The 15,844-nt window shown below is 46.6% G+C and overlaps 1 protein-coding gene across 3 annotated transcripts in view; it reads left to right on the top strand.

The window, feature by feature from the left end:
• Nucleotides 1-15,844, top strand: part of LOC129713570 (death-associated protein kinase 2-like) — a 129,261-nt gene that overhangs the window by 86,047 nt on the left and 27,370 nt on the right. For all 3 annotated transcript variants that reach the window (XM_055662720.1, XM_055662719.1, XM_055662722.1), the window contains exons 4-8: nucleotides 6,634-6,772; nucleotides 9,647-9,773; nucleotides 10,146-10,194; nucleotides 10,630-10,656; nucleotides 11,275-11,427. In XM_055662720.1, coding sequence (XP_055518695.1) covers nucleotides 6,634-6,772; nucleotides 9,647-9,773; nucleotides 10,146-10,194; nucleotides 10,630-10,656; nucleotides 11,275-11,427 — 495 coding nt within the window. The remainder of the gene's footprint in view (nucleotides 1-6,633; nucleotides 6,773-9,646; nucleotides 9,774-10,145; nucleotides 10,195-10,629; nucleotides 10,657-11,274; nucleotides 11,428-15,844) is intronic.

Below are 15,844 nucleotides of genomic sequence, written 5' to 3' on the forward strand. Positions count from 1 at the left end.
GGGAATAATGTTTAGTCCTGGTAAAGCAAAGTCTGATCAAAGATAGTCTAATGGTCCCTGATGTGGTGGATAGTAGTTCAGGACTGCTCTCTGGGTGTGGAAGGCTGGTTCAGTTGCCTGATAACAGCTGGGAAGAAACTGTCCCTGAATCCGAACGTGTGTGTTTTCACACTTCTACACCTCTTGCCTGACGGGAGAGGAGAGAAGAGGGAGTGACCGGGGTGTGACTCATCCTTGATGATGCTACTGGCCTTGCCGAGGCAGCGTGGGGTGTAGATGGGGTCGATGGAAGGGAGGTTGGTTTGTGTGATGGTCTGGGCTGTGTCCACAATTCACTGCAATTTCTTGCGGTCTTGGATGGAGCTGTTCCCAAACCAATCTGTGATGCATCTTGATAAGATGCTCTCCCCAGCGCACCTGTAGAAGTTGGTGAGAGTTGTAGGGGACATGCCGAAGTTCATGAACCTAAGGATGTCGAGGCGCTGGTGTGCTGTCTTGTTCGTTGCTTCAATATGGGTGGTTCAGGAGATGCTGTTGGTGAGATTGACTCCAAGGAATTTGAAGTTTACAATCGAGCCATTTACAATGTAGAGGGACATGATAAGGGAATAACATTTAGTCCAAGGGAAAGGCAGCAAAGTGCAATCACAGATAGTCCGTGGGTCACCAATGAGGTAGATAGCAGTTCCGCACTGCTCTCTGGTTGTGGTAGTTGAAGAGAATCATAGTTAATATAAGAAATGTTGCTGTGGGAATATGAATTGAAGATTGTAATATGTGATTGTAGATAGATTGTGATTGACAGGGGCAGTGTGTCGGGGTCTGGTGGCTCAGTGATGGGTTGCAGACTTGGGGCCTGTTTATGGGGGGATTGGGTTTACCTCCTTATGGCCCTAGGCTTTTGGCCATATTCATAATCAAATGTATATTCTGCTTTAGGAAAGCTGTAAGAGAATGAGAAAGTTGAGAGAAAAATGAATCACTTGTTTCTTTTGCTGCCAAGTGTGTTAGTACAAGCCTTGTGTTCCCATAGTCTCAGAGTGCTAGTTGCTTTGACATTAAACACAGCTGACAAAGGAGGAATGACAATACACAATGCAGCCCTGTGCTTGCGTTACAGCCCAGTAAACACTGGTCGTCATCTCGAGAAAGATCTCTTGTCTAAAACCTCTTTGGCATCGAGTCGTTAGTCGTGGTGAATGTTGCCGTCGCAGGTCAACCCCCTTCTGTGCTGTCATTAAATCTGTTATTCTTACACGACAAAGCCAGCTAGTGGCTCACCCTTGTCACCATCTCCTGCTCCAAGGTAACACGCTAACAAAACAGCTGGGTGTTTCTACACAGGCAATGCTCTCCCTTTGTGAGGAAAGGTCACTCCATCTGCTGCAAATAATGAAGCCATCTTACCGAAGCTCTTTCCAACTAGTTTCGCAACAAACCATCTAGGACCAATGTCAGTAAAACTATAATTAAGACATTTTTCATTGCTATCGTTTTTTGTTTAGTTCTTGCTAAAATATGTCATTATCTTGCATTTTCCAAAAGGTTTCATCAATATAACAACACAAAGCATTGGCTGTAAAATTCCTAATGAAAGACATCAGCCTGAAGCATTAACTTTCTTCAACACAGAATGCTGGAGTTAAAGCCCTGTCCCACGGTACGAGTTCATTCCAAGAGCTCTCCCGAGTTTGCCCTGATTCGAACTCGGAGATTTACGGTAATGGCCACTCGTCGGTACTCGGGGCTCTCGTGGACATTTTTCATCATGTTTAAAATTCCTCACGAGTCTTCCCGTGCTTACCTGCCGTTAGCGAGTCTTCCAGAGCACCTGCCGTTAGCGCTAAGAGACACCCCCGAGCTCCGACGTACCCGCTACGTTCATTCTCCGTGCTTACCATGAGCTTGATTTTTTTTAAACTCGGGCGAGCGCTTGGAATGAACTCGCACCGTGGGTCAGGGCTCTGACTCGGCGGGACAGGCAACATTTGTGGATAGAAGGAATGGGTGACATTTCGGCTCTTGACACCTCCTCAGACTGAGGGTCTTGACCCGAAACATCACCCATTCCTCCTGTCCGGTCCAGAGATGCTGCCTGTCCCGCAGAGTTACTCCAGCATTTTGTGTCTGTCTTCGGTGTAAAGCAGCATCTGCAGTTCCTTCCTACGCATTAACTTTCTTTCTCTATTCACAGTTATTAACCGACCTGCTGACATTCCCCGCACTCCTTTCTAGTTCTTCGGTATTTGCGCATCATTTTGTCTTTTATGCGGCACGTTTGGCTGAGGAATCCTGTTTGCACCGTTGCCAGTTCTTCCTTGGTCTTCACTCCTGCAAGATCCATGACTCCATTCCCCCTTCCTCCCAACACCTTTTGTTGATCATCCGGTTTATAACGAAGATAGACACAAAAAGCTGGAGTCTGAAGAAGGGTCTCGACCAGAAACATCACCCATTCCTCTCTCTCCAGAGATGCTGCATATCTCGCTGAGTTACTCCAGCATTTTGTGTCTGTTTGTGGAGTATCTCAACGGGTCAGGTGGCATCTCTGGATAAAAAGAATAGGTGACGTTTCGGGTCGGAACCCTTCTACAGGAAGTAGAGGTGGGGGGAGGAATAAACTGGATTTGTCCTGGCCTTTTCTCACTTCCACTACATCCCCCCCCCCCCCCCCCCCCCCCCCCCCCCGCACCCCAACCTCCACTTCCACTCAGAAGAAGGGTTCTGACCCAAAGAGTTGAACTCAGTGTATCATCTCATTTACAGAGTACTATGCTTACATATACTGTTGTGCTGCTGCAAGTAAGAATGTCATTGTTGTTTGGGACATGTGGCAATAAAACATTCTTGAAGCATGAAACAGATTAAATGCCAGAAGATTGTCCATGTTGGAGAAGTGGGGATTTTGAGACCCTTACGTGGGCGATGAGCCTGAAGGCCGTTCAGTCCCACTGCAAGTCGACTGAAAGTGGCCTAGGGTTCATAAGATCATGTGATAGGAGTAGAATTAGGCCATTCGGCCCATCAAGTCTACTCCGCCATTCAATCATGGCTGATCTATCTCTCCTTCCTAACCCCATTCTCCTGCCTTCTCCCTGCAGCCTCTGACAGTTGCGTTGTGCAGATGTTGATTTGAATGGCGTGTAACATTGAGGAACTGGAACATTAACTCTGTTTCCCTCTCAAAAGAAACTTCCTGACCTGTTGAACATTTCCACTTTCTGCTTCGATGTTTGATTTGAAGCATCTGGCAATATTATTCGGCAAATAACCAGGATAGGGGTGCAGTGGTAGAGTTGCTGCCTCACAGCGCCAGAGACCCGGATTTGATCCTGACTACGGGTGCTGTCTGTACGGAGTTTGTACGCTCTCCCCGTGACCGCGTGGGTTTTCTCCGGGAGCTCTGGTTTCCTCCCACACTCCATAGATGTTAGGACGGCCATGGTGGTGCAGCGGTAGAGTTGCTGCCTTACAGCACTTGCAGCACCGGAGACCAAGGTTCGATCACGACTACGTCTGCTGTCTGTACGGAGTTTGCACGTTCTCCCCGTGACCGCGTGGGGTTTCTCTAAGATCTTTGGTTTCCCTCCCACACTCCAAAGATATACAGGTTTGTAGGTTAATTGGCTTGGTGTATGTTTAAATTGTCCCTAATCTGTGTCGAGTAGTGTTACATAGAAACATAGAAATTAGGTGCAGGAGTAGGCCATTCGGCCCTTCGAGCCTGCACCGCCATTCAATATGATCATGGCTGATCATCCAACTCAGTATCCCGTACCTGCCTTCTCTCCATACCCCCGATCCCCTTAGCCACAAGGGCCACATCTAACTCCCTCTTAAATATAGCCAATGAACTGGCCTCGACTACCCTCTGTGGCAGAGAGTTCCAGAGATTCACCACTCTCTGTATGAAAAAAGTTCTTCTCATCTCGGTTTTAAAGGATTTCCCCCTTATCCTTAAGCTGTGACCCCTTGTCCTGGACTTCCCCAACATCGGGAGCAATCTTCCTGCATCTAGCCTGTCCGACCCCTTAACAATTTTGTAAGTTTCTATAAGATCCCCTCTCAATCTCCTAAATTCTAGAGAGTATAAACCAAGTCTATCCAGTCTTTCTTCATAAGACAGTCCTGACATCCCAGGAATCAGTCTGGTGAACCTTCTCAGCACTCCCTCTATGGCAATAATGTCCTTCCTCAGATTTGGAGACCAAAACTGTACGCAATACTCCAGGTGTAGTCTCACCAAGACCCTGTACAACTGCAGTAGAACCTCCCTGCTCCTATATTCAAATCGTTTTGCTATGAAAGCTAACATACCATTCGCTTTCTTCACTGCCTGCTGCACCTGCATGCCTACTTTCAATGACTGGTGTACTATGACACCCAGGTCTCGCTGCATCTCCCCTTTTCCTAGTCGGCCACCATTTAGACAATAGTTAGTGTGCGGGGATCGCTGGTTGGTGTGGACTCGTTGGGCCAAAGGGCCTGTTTCCACGCTGTATCTCTAATATAAAATAAAAAATTAAATGTACAGATTTGTAGATTAATTGCCTTTGGTAAAATTGTAAATTGTCCCGAGGGGTATTGGATTGTATTAGTCTGCAGGGGTTGTTGATCAGCATGGACTCGGTGGGCTGAAGGGCCTGTTTTCGTGCTGTATCTCTAAAAACTAAACTAAAAAAATCTGGAAACATTGTCGGTGCTAACCTGCGTGGTAGAACAGCATTGACGGGTGCCAGCAAGTTGCCGAAAAAAATCACGTAAGTAGGACAGGCCCTTAAGGGTGTCGGGGGATATAGGGAGAAACCAGGAAAATGGGGGTGAGAGGGAGTGGTAGATCAGGCAAGATTGAAGGGCAGAGTAGACTTGATGGGCCGAATGGCCTAATTCTGCTCCGAGAACTTGTACCTAGTTGACATGTATTATCCATTTAAAATCATTGCGCCCCCTTGTGGATTCTATCATTGTTGTGTGGTGTTTACTTTGGGAACATTCTGTCATCCTACTTGCAAATAATAAAATGGTCATTGACCAGAAGAATTTATTGTGCGTGTGTGTGTGTGTGTGTGTGTCTGTGTGTGTGTGTGTGTGTCTGTGTGTGTGTGTGTCTGTGTGTGTGTGTCTGTGTGTGTGTCTGTGTGTGTGTGTGTGTGTGTGTGTGTGTGTGTGTGTGTGTGTGTGTGTGTGTGTGTGTGTGTATGCGTGTGTATATGTGTGTGTGTCTGTGTGTGTGTGTGTGTTTGTGTGTGTGTGTGTGTGTGTGTGTGTGTGTGTGTGTGTGTGTGTGTGTTGTATATGTGTGTGTGTGTGTGTGTGTGTGTGTGTGTGTGTGTGTGTGTGTGTGTGTGTGTGTGTGTGTATGTACGTGTGTGTGTGTGTGTGTGTGTGTGTGTGTTTTTATGTATGTTTGTATGCGTGTGTGTCTTGCAGTTGATGCTAGACCTATTGAGTGTTTCCAGAGAAGGCAGGAATGTGATACTGATTGGGGATGATCAGCCAGTGAATGGCGGTGCTGGCTCGAAGGGCCGAATGGCCTACTCCTGCACCTATTGCCTATTGTGGGTTCCTTGTGTCTCCATTAGCAGTAATGTGGTAATGACCAAGCAAGCTGATTCTTTGGGACATTGACAGAGGAATAATGGTCGGAGAGGGAGCTCAACTTTATCTCTTTGGGAATAATGTCTCGGAGATATCTGACATGTGGCATTGAGAGAAGAAAGGATCTTGACTGAATGCCTCAGCCAAAATAGACAATAGACAATAGATGCAGGAGTAGGCCATTCGGCCCTTTGAGCCAGCACCACCATTCAATGTGATCATCTGATCATCCCCAGTCAGTACCCCGTTCCTGCCTTCTCCCCATATCCCCTGACTCCGCTATTTTTAAGAGCCCAATCTAGCTCTCTCTTGAAAGCATCCAGAGAACCGGCCTCCACCGCCCCCTGAGGCAGAGAATTCCACAGACTCACCTCTCTCTGTGAGAAAAAGTGTTTCCTCGTCTCCGATCTGAAAAAAGACGCCATCTCCGACGTTGCTGCAATACACGATTGTTGCTGGAGAGGTGGAGACGGTCTCCATTGTCAGTGTGTTGGCCACACTGGACATGCTAATGCATGAGGTGGCACGGTGGTGCAGCGGTAGAGTTGCTGCCTCACAGCGCCAGATACCCGGGTTCGATCTTGACTACGGGTGCTGCCTGCACGGAGTTTGCACGTTCTCCCCGTGACCTACGTGGATTTCCTCCGGGTTCTCCAGTTTCCTCCCACACTCCAAAGACGTGCAGATCTGTAGGTTAATTGATTTCGGTATAATTGTAAATTGTCCCTAGTGTGTGCAGGATAGCGTTAGTGTACGGGGATTGTTGTTGGCGCAGACTCGGTGGGCCAAAGGGCCTGTTACTGCGTGGTATCTCTAAACTAAACTAAACTAATTGGTGCTTCTTTGTGTGAAGAACACAATCATCTTCACAATTAATGATTAGATTAATTAATTGGCTTGAAAAATGTAAAAATTGTCCAGTATGAATTGTCCAACTTCCAGTGGACTCTTCAGAAGTGGTGACACAAGGTACTAGTAGCAGTCGATGGATCCTTGTCTAACACTCACTATAACAGTGATTGATTCTGTTTTCAGGGTCTCTGGAGGGGAACTCTTTGACTTCCTGGCGCAGAAAGAGTCTTTGAGTGAAGAGGAAGCAACAGCTTTTATTAAACAAATCCTGGATGGTGTGAACTATCTCCATTCCAAGAACATTGCACACTTCGACCTCAAGGTAGGATCCATTATTGATCGATCAATATTATCCTTGATAACTTTTAATATTTTCATGTGTTGTCTCTTCTTCTTATTGTTCCCAACCCATAATCTTCAGCAAACTATTTTATCCAAGGCAGTTTTAGCAGTGCGTTAGTTTAGTGTAGAGATACAGCGCTGAAACATGCCCTTTGGGTCATCGAATCCGTGCCGACCAGCGATCCCTATCCGACAGACTGTGGCCAAGGGGATCAGAGGGTATGGAGAAAAGGCAGGTACGGGATACTGAGTTGGATGATCAGCCATGATCATATTAAATGGCGGTGCAGGCTCGAAGGGCCGAATGGCCTACTCCTGCACCTAATTTCTATGTTTCTATGACACACACTAGGGACTATTTACATTTACACCAAGCCCATTAACCAACAGATCTGTATGTCTGGAGTGTGGGAGAAAACCGGAGCACCCGGATATAAACCCACGTTGGTCACGTGCAAACTCCATACAGACAGCACCCGTAGTCAGGATCGAACTCGGGTCTCTGGAGCTGTAAGGCAGCAACTCTACCGCTGAGCCACCATGCCACCCACCAAGGTGCTCTAGTAAATATAAGCTATTTACTCTCTAAGCTGCTGTAAGTTTACTCCCGAAGCCACTCCAAATATCATATATTTACTCCCTTATGACACAGAAGGAGGTCATTCAACCCATTAGGTCTATTCTAGCTCGCAGGGAACACTCATTAGTCCCACTCCCAGCTGAAGCTCAGTGCAAAACAAGTATGTATTCTAGACTCTAAGGCAGTGCTACACTAGGGGAGGTTGCCCTTGGGATAAAGTTTTAGATTGAGACTTCATCTGACTGTTTATAATCTCATGGCACTATTTAAAGAACACGCACGTCTGAAGAAGGGTCTCAACACAAAACGTCACCCCTTCCTTCCCTCCGGAGATGCTGCCTGTCCCGCTGAGTTACTCCACAGATACACTGGGTGCTTGGCTCTCTGGCCACTGTATTTACTTGTCGTGCCAGTGGACAGAGGGACACTGGGTGCTCTTTTTGAGGTCATATGGAAATGTGGGGGAATAACAGAGATGAGAGTGCCCTGAGAACTAGCATAGACCAAGTGGGCCGAATGGCCTCCTACCTCATCATAAGGAAATATGAAGTAATACCATTGGAATGTAGAACAGTAGAGCAGAGGGAACAGGATCTCCGGACCACAATGTCCGTGCCTAACATGATGCTAAGACCAACCTTTAATGGCCTGCACATAATCCATCGCCCTCCATTCATTACAAATCCATGTGTTTACCCAATAGTCTCCTTAATGCCCAGTGTAGTATCAGCTTCCACCACGACCTCCGACAGCACAATCCAGACACTCTGTAAACAAATTAAACTTACCCCGTACATCTCCTTTCAACTTTTCCCTCTCTAGTGTTTGATATTTCAATCCTTGAATGTTCTGACTGTCTACCACATCTATGCTTCTCATAATTTACTGTCTTGGGTCTCCGCTCATCCACTCTAGAGAAAACAATCCAAGTCTATCTAACGGTCACGGTGGCGCAGCGATAGAGTCGCTGCCTTACAGCGAATGCAGCGCCGGAGACCCGGGTTCGATCCCGACTCTGGATGCTGTCTGTACGGAGTTTGTACGTTCTCCCCGTGACCTGCGTGGGTTTTTTATCCAAGGTCTTCCTCCCACACTCCAAAGACGTATGGGTTTGTAGGTTCATTGGCTTGGTAAATGTAAAAATTGTCCCTAGTGGGTGTAGGATAGTGTTAATGTGCGGGGATCGCTGGTCGGCATGGGCCCGATGGGCCGAAGGGCCTGTTTCCGCGCAGTATCTCTGAAACTAATCTCCCCCTGTAGCTGATGGCCATTAATCCAGGCAGCATTCTGGTAATCATCCTCTACGGTCTTTCAAAGCCTCCACATCCTGCCCGCAATGGGCCAACCATTGATGAACGTATGTACTCGAGAAAATGTCTCTAAGGTTCTTTATTATAAGTTGCATGAAAGCAGAATTAAAGAGGTAAATGTATCCTAATCCCACGTGGACCTCCCTCCCGTACACAATACAGGTGACTTTACACTTCAGTATTTGAGTGTAGGAGCAGGGAGGTTCTACTGCAGTTGTACAGGGTCTTGGTGAGACCACACCTGGAGTATTGCATACAGTTTTGGTCTCCTAATCTGAGGAAAGACATTCTTGCCATAGAGGGAGTACAGAGAAGGTTCACCAGACTGATTCCTGGGATGTCAGGACTTTCATATGAAGAAAGACTGGATAGACTCGGTTTGTACACGCTAGAATTTAGAAGATTGAGGGGGGATCTTATAGAAACTTACAAAATTCTTAAGGGGTTGGACAGGCTAGATGCAGGAAGATTGTTCCCGATGTTGGGGAAGTCCAGAACAAGGGGTCATAGTTTAAGGATAAGGGGGAAATCTTTTAGGACCGAGATGAGGAAAACTTTTTTCACACAGAGAGTGGTGAATCTCTGGAATTCTCTCCCGCAGAAGGTCGTTGAGGCCAGTTCATTGGCTATATTTAAGAGGGAGTTAGATGTGGCCCTTGTGGCTAAAGGGATCAGGGGGTATGGAGAGAAGGCAGGTACAGGATACTGAGTTGGATGATCAGCCATGATCATATTGAATGGCGGTGCAGGCTCGAAGGGCCGAATGGCCTACTCCTGCACCTATTTTCTATGTTTCTATGTTTCTATGTTTCTAGTATGAGTTGTTGATAATTTCTGGGACTCTAAATAGTGCACATTCCTGTCGAATGTCAGCACTTCCTCAAGCTGAGGGTTTGTGATTAAATTGTGTTTTGTCCTTGCGGCTCAGTTTACCGTTCATCTTCTGAAATCTCTCTCTTTTCAGCCTGAAAATATAATGCTCCTTGACAAGATACCTGTGCCACACATCAAACTGATAGACTTTGGCCTTGCTCACAAAATTGAAGACGGAGTTGAATTTAAAAACATATTTGGGACGCCTGAGTTTGTTGGTAGGTATAAGTTTTCATTATTTCAGTTCCAGGTTAGGTATATTATCAAATCACATGTCTTTCAGGGAAGATATGACGTTAAATAGAACGGTATATCAGAAAATGCATTGTGTAGGAAGGAACTGCAGATGCTGGTCTAAATCGAAGATAGACACAAAATGCTGGACTAACTCAGTGGGACAGATAGCGTCTCTGGAGAGAAGGAATGGGTGACGTTTTGGGTCGAGACCCTTCTTCAGACTCCAGCCTGAAGAAGGGTCTCGACCCGAAATGTCATCCATCTCAGTCTCAAATATAACAGCTGTAGTAAGTGATACCATTCATGTTGCTTCATATTTTTGATTTTTTGTCTGGTGTGTGTCTACATTCCAGCTCCAGAAATAGTGAATTATGAACCTCTCGGGCTGCCAGCAGATATGTGGTGAGTATCGACCGCTAAAGGTGAATGGGAATGTCTTTAACTTCCAACTCTGGTTGAGAAACTTAAAACGTCCTTAGCATTTGGGGTGGCACGGTGGCGCAGCGGTAGAGTTGCTGCCTCACAGCCCCAGAGACACGGGTTCAATCCTGACTACGGCTGTGTCTGTACGGAGCTTGTACCCTCTCCCCGTGACCGTGTGGGTTTTGCCCGGCTGCTCCGGTTTCCACTCACACTCCAAAGACGTAGGTTAATTGGCTTAGTTAAAGGCGGTAAATTGTCCCTAGCGTGCAGGATAGTGCTCGTGTACAGGGATTGGTGGATGGTGTGGCTTGGTGGGCCAAAGTGCCTGTTTCTCATGTGTAATTCTCAAAATAACAAATTGATCAGTCCTTTCTCTGCTCATCAAATAGTAAGAGTGACCTTTGTGTTTTTCAGGAGCATAGGTGTGATCACCTACATTCTGTAAGTATTTTTTTTATCATATTATTTGAATTGCAGTTGATGTCCGATCCTCACCTCACCTCGATCTAAATATAATAAACACTTCAAGGACGCTGAACATAAACGCTTTCTTTTATCCTGGAAACATGTCCAAAATTCCCACATCTAAACCACATATCAGAATCTTATAATGGTGTATAAAATTGTGAGAGGAATAGATTGGGTAGATGCACAGTCTCTTTTCCCCACAGTAGGGGAATCGAGGACCAGAGGACATAGGTTCAAGGTGAAGGGGAAAGGATTTAATAGGAATTTGGGTAACTTTTCCACACAAAGGGTGGTGGGTGTATGGAACGAGCTGTCAGAGGAGGTAGTTGAGGCAGGGACTATCCCAACATTTAAGAACCAGTTAGACAGGTACATGGACAGGACAGGTTTGGAGGGATATGGACCAAGCGCAGGCAGGTGGGACTAGTGCAGCTGGGACATGTTGGGCCGAAGGGCCTGTTTACACACTGTATCACTCTATGACTATATATGTTTGTGACATTGGGATCAGGGTGAGGATGTGATGTGTTGGGGTTTTGGGTGAGGATGCTGCAGGTTTCTACAACAGTTTTGTTTGTCACTGTGGGGCAGGTTGAGCGGAGCTTCCCCCTTCCTTGGAGAAACCAAGCAGGAAACCCTCGCCAACATCTCCGCAATGAACTACGAATTTGATGAAGAATTCTTCAGTCACACGAGTGAACTGGCGATGGATTTCATCAAAAACCTTCTGGTGAAAGACACGAGGTGAGGACTGGCATTTGGTTAACGTGTGATTCTTTCCTCTGTGCAGTCAACATGGACACACACAATCGCTCAGCCGAGGTGTTTCATTAGTTCATAGGTGTTAGGAGCAGAATTAGGCCATTCGGCCCATCAAGTCTACTCCGCCATTCAATCATGTCTGATCGATCTCTCCCTTCTAACCCCATTCTCCTGCCTTCTCCCCGTAACCTCTGACACCCATCTAATCAAGAATCTATCTATCTCTGCCTTAAAAATATCCATTGGCTTGGCCTCCATAGCCACCTGTGGCAATTAATTCCACAGATTCACCACCCTCTGACTAAATAAATCCTAAAGGACCATTCTTTAATTCGGAGGCTATGACCTCTGGTACTGGACTCTCCCACTAGTGGAAACATCCTCTCCGCATCCACTCCATCCTGACCTTGCCCATTCTTTGCGGTTAAAGAATGAAGTGCCAGAGACCCGGCTTCCATCCTGACTGCGGGTGCTGTCTGTACGGAGTTTGTATGTTCTCCCCGTGACCTGCGTGGGTTTTATCCGGGATCTCCGGTTTCCTCCCACACTCCAAAGACGTACAGATTTGTAGATCATTTGACTTGGTAAAATTGTGAAAGAATTGTCCCGTGTGTGTGTGTGTGTGTGTGTGTGTGTTGGATAGTGTTAGTGTTAGTGTTAGTGTGGGTGTGTGTGTAGGATAGTGTTAGTGTGTGTGTGTATATGTGAGAGAGTGTGTGTAGGATAGTGTTAGTGTGTGTGTGTGTGTGTGTGTGTGTGTGTAGGATAGTGTTAGTGTGCAGGGATCGCTGGTCGTCGCTGACTCAGTTGGCCGAAGGGCCTGTTTCTGCGCTGTACCTTTGATCTAAACGATACTAAACTGAAACATTGGCGAGGGCAGGAGGTGTGAGAATGCTCTTCACCCCACAACTAACTCTACATGGTACGATCAGAGAGCTTGTCACTGCGGAACAGGGGCAGGCAGAATGTGACTCGGGCTTCCTCCTACTACTCCTGGTGTCGACAGTTTGACGCAATCGCTTCCATGCTGTTGTTCAGTGACTGGGTGTGATACAGGCAAGTTTGTACCTGTCCTAGAATGAGCTGAGGATCTGTTTCACTATTGGAACGTGAGCTGAGCTTGTTGATGCTAGCAGCGGCCGCAACCCTCTCCTCAGGACCCACGCACACACACACACACGCACACACACACGCACACACACACACACACACCCACACACACACACACACACACACACACACACACACACACGCACACAGGCAGAAGCTTCACCACATACAGTAGAAACATAGACAATAGGTGCAGGAGTAGGCCATTCGGCCCTTCGAGCCAGCATCGCCATTCAATATGATCATACCTGATCATCCAGTCAGTATCCCGTTCCTGCTTTTTCCCCATATCCCTCGATTCCTTTAGCCCTAAGAGCTAAGTCTAACTCTCTCTTGAAAATATCCAGTGAATTGGCCTCAACTGCCTTCTGTGGCAGAGAATTCCACAGATTCACACTTCACTGTGTAAAAAAGTGTTTCCTCATCTCAGTCCTAAATGGCCTACCCCTTATTCTTAAACTGTGGTTCTGGACTCCCCCAACATTTTTCCTACATCTACCCTGTCCAATCCTTTAAGAATTTTATATGTTTCTATAAGATATCCTCTCATCCTTCTAAATTCCAGTGAATACAAGCCCAGTCGACCCATTCTTTCATCAGCTTGCACTTTTTAGATGAACTGTTGAATTTCGCTCTGGAAGACACAACATGCTGGAGTAACTCAGCAGGTCTGGCAGCATCTCTGGAGAACATGGATAGGTGGCGTTTCGGGTCAGGACTTCATATTTTCACGTTCACCTTCATCAGTGCCTTCTTCAGGTGACCGAGACTTTGGATTTCCTGAGGAAAGGTTGTGGACATGTTTAGGGAAGGCCACGTTTGAGTAGGGAATGATCTATCGAGGCCATTTGGCGGATGGCCGACAAGGCCAGCCTGTTGATGTAGGCCACACTGATTCAAGCAAGGCATTGGAAAAAACCTCCATGGGACAGACTGATCAGATAGTAAAATCCCATGGAATCCAAGTGGAAACAGGAAAGGTTTGGTTAATGACTAGAGGGCTTATTTTGCATCTGATTCCCAGGGGCTCTGATGCTAGACTGCTTGTTTATAATAGAAACATAGGTGCAGGTATGGGCCATTCAGCCCTTCGAGCCAGCACCGCCACAAGATCATGGCTGATCTCCTGCCTTCTCTCCATATCCCTTGATTCCGTTAGACCAAAGAGCTAAATCCAACTCTCTCTGGAATACATCCAGCGAATTGGCCTCCACTGCCTTTTGTGGCAAAGAATTCCACAGAATCACAACTCACTGGGTGAAAATGTTATTCCTCATCTCAGTCCTAAGTTTTATTTTAGAGATACATCGCCGACCAGCAATCCCCGCGCATTAACACAATCCCACACACACCAGTGACAATTTTTTACACATACATCAAGCCAATTAACCTACAATCCTGTACGTCTTTGGAGTGTGGGAGGAAACTGAAGATCTCGGAGAAAACCCACGCTGTCACGGGGAGAACGTACAAACTACGTACAGACAGCACCCGTAGTCGGGATCGAACCCGGGTCCCCGGCGCTGCAAGCGCTGTGAGGCAGAGACTCTACCGCTGCGCCAACATGGCCTACCCCTTTTTCGTAAACTGTGACCCCTGGTTCTGGACTCCCCCAACATCAGGAACATTTTTCCTGCATCTAGCCTGTCCTATCCATTAATAATTTTATATGTTTCTATAAGATCCCCTCTTATATGTCACTGAATTAGACAAATGGAGGCTAGCAGAATGAAGAAGTTTACAGATCTACTTGATCTGTAGGGTTGAGTGCGGCACGGTGGTGCAGCAGTAGAGTTGCTGCCTTACAGCAGCAGAGACTCTAGTCCAAACCTGACCACGGGTGCTGCCTGCACGGAATTTGTACGTTCTCCCTGTGATCGCGTGGGGTTTCTCCAGTTTCCTCCCACATTCCAAACACGTGTAGGTTTGTAGATTAATTGGCTTCAGTAAATTATAAATTGTCCCTCATGTGTAGGTTAGTGCTGTTGTATCTGTGGGATCTGGGGGTCCTTGTTCATCAGTCAATGAAAGTAAGCATGCAGGTACAGCAGGCAGTGAAGGATGCTAATGGCATGTTGGCCTAAATAACAAGAGGAGTTAAGTATAGGAGCAAAGAGGTCCTTCTGCAGTTGCATAGGACCTTGCTATTGAGGGAGTGCAGCGTAGGTTTACAAGGTTAGTTCCCGGGATGGCGGGACTGTCATATACTGAGAGAATGGAGCGGCTCGACTTGTATACTCTTGAGTTTAGAAGGATGAGAGGGATTCTTATTGAAACAAAAAATATTATTAAGGGTTTGGACACGCTAGAGGCAGGAAACATGTTCCCGATGTTGGGGAAGTCCAGAACCAGGGGCCACAGTTTCAGAATAAGGAGTAAGCCATTTAGAACGGAGACGAGGAAACACTTTTTCACACTGTGGAATTCTCTGCCTCAGAGAGCGGTGGAGGCCGGTTCTCTGGATACTTTCAAAAGAGAGCTAGATAGGGCTCTTAAAGATAGCGGAGTCAGGGGATATGGGGAGAAGGCAGGAACGGGGTACTGATTGGGGATACACAAAAAAGCTGGAGAAACTCAGCGGGTGCAGCAGCACCTATGGAGCGAAGGAAATAGGCAACGTTTCGGGCCGAAACCCTTCTGTAAATTCTGGTTTCGGCCCGAAAAGTTGCCTATTTCCTTCGCTCCATAGGTGCTGCTGCACCCGCTGAATTTCTCCAGCTTTTTTGTGTAACTTCGATTTTCCAGCATCTGCAGTTCCTTCTTGAATACCGATTGGGGATGATCAGCCGTGATCACATTGAATGGCGATGCTGGCTCGAAGGGCCGAACGGCCTACTCCTGCACCTATTGTCTATTGCAACTCTAGCCCTTCCCCATCACTGTGTTCTAACCCCTTACTCAACAACATTATGGGAGCATATTTACCAGAACAACTGCAGTTTCTCAAGTATCTCGCTCATTGTTACTTTCTCAAGATCAATTAACAACGGGCAATCAATATTTGTTTCTAGAAGATGTGCGCATCCCATAAATGAAGAAAACAAACATATAATATCTGTAGGAAAGAACTGCAGATGCTGGTTTCAATCGGAGATAGACACAAAATGATGGAGTAACTCAGCGGGGCAGGCAGTATCTCTGGAGAGAAGGAATAGGTGATGTTTTTGGGTCGAGATAATTTCTTGTCCCACCAAAATCCAGCTCCCTGCTGCAAAGACAGAGGCAGCTTTCACAATTGTCGGCATTAGTGGTGATCTTTCAAGAGGACTGGAAAATTACACATGTTACT

Source organism: Leucoraja erinacea, chromosome 36 (genome assembly GCF_028641065.1).
Source record: "Leucoraja erinacea ecotype New England chromosome 36, Leri_hhj_1, whole genome shotgun sequence".
Taxonomy (NCBI): Eukaryota; Metazoa; Chordata; class Chondrichthyes; order Rajiformes; family Rajidae; genus Leucoraja; species Leucoraja erinaceus.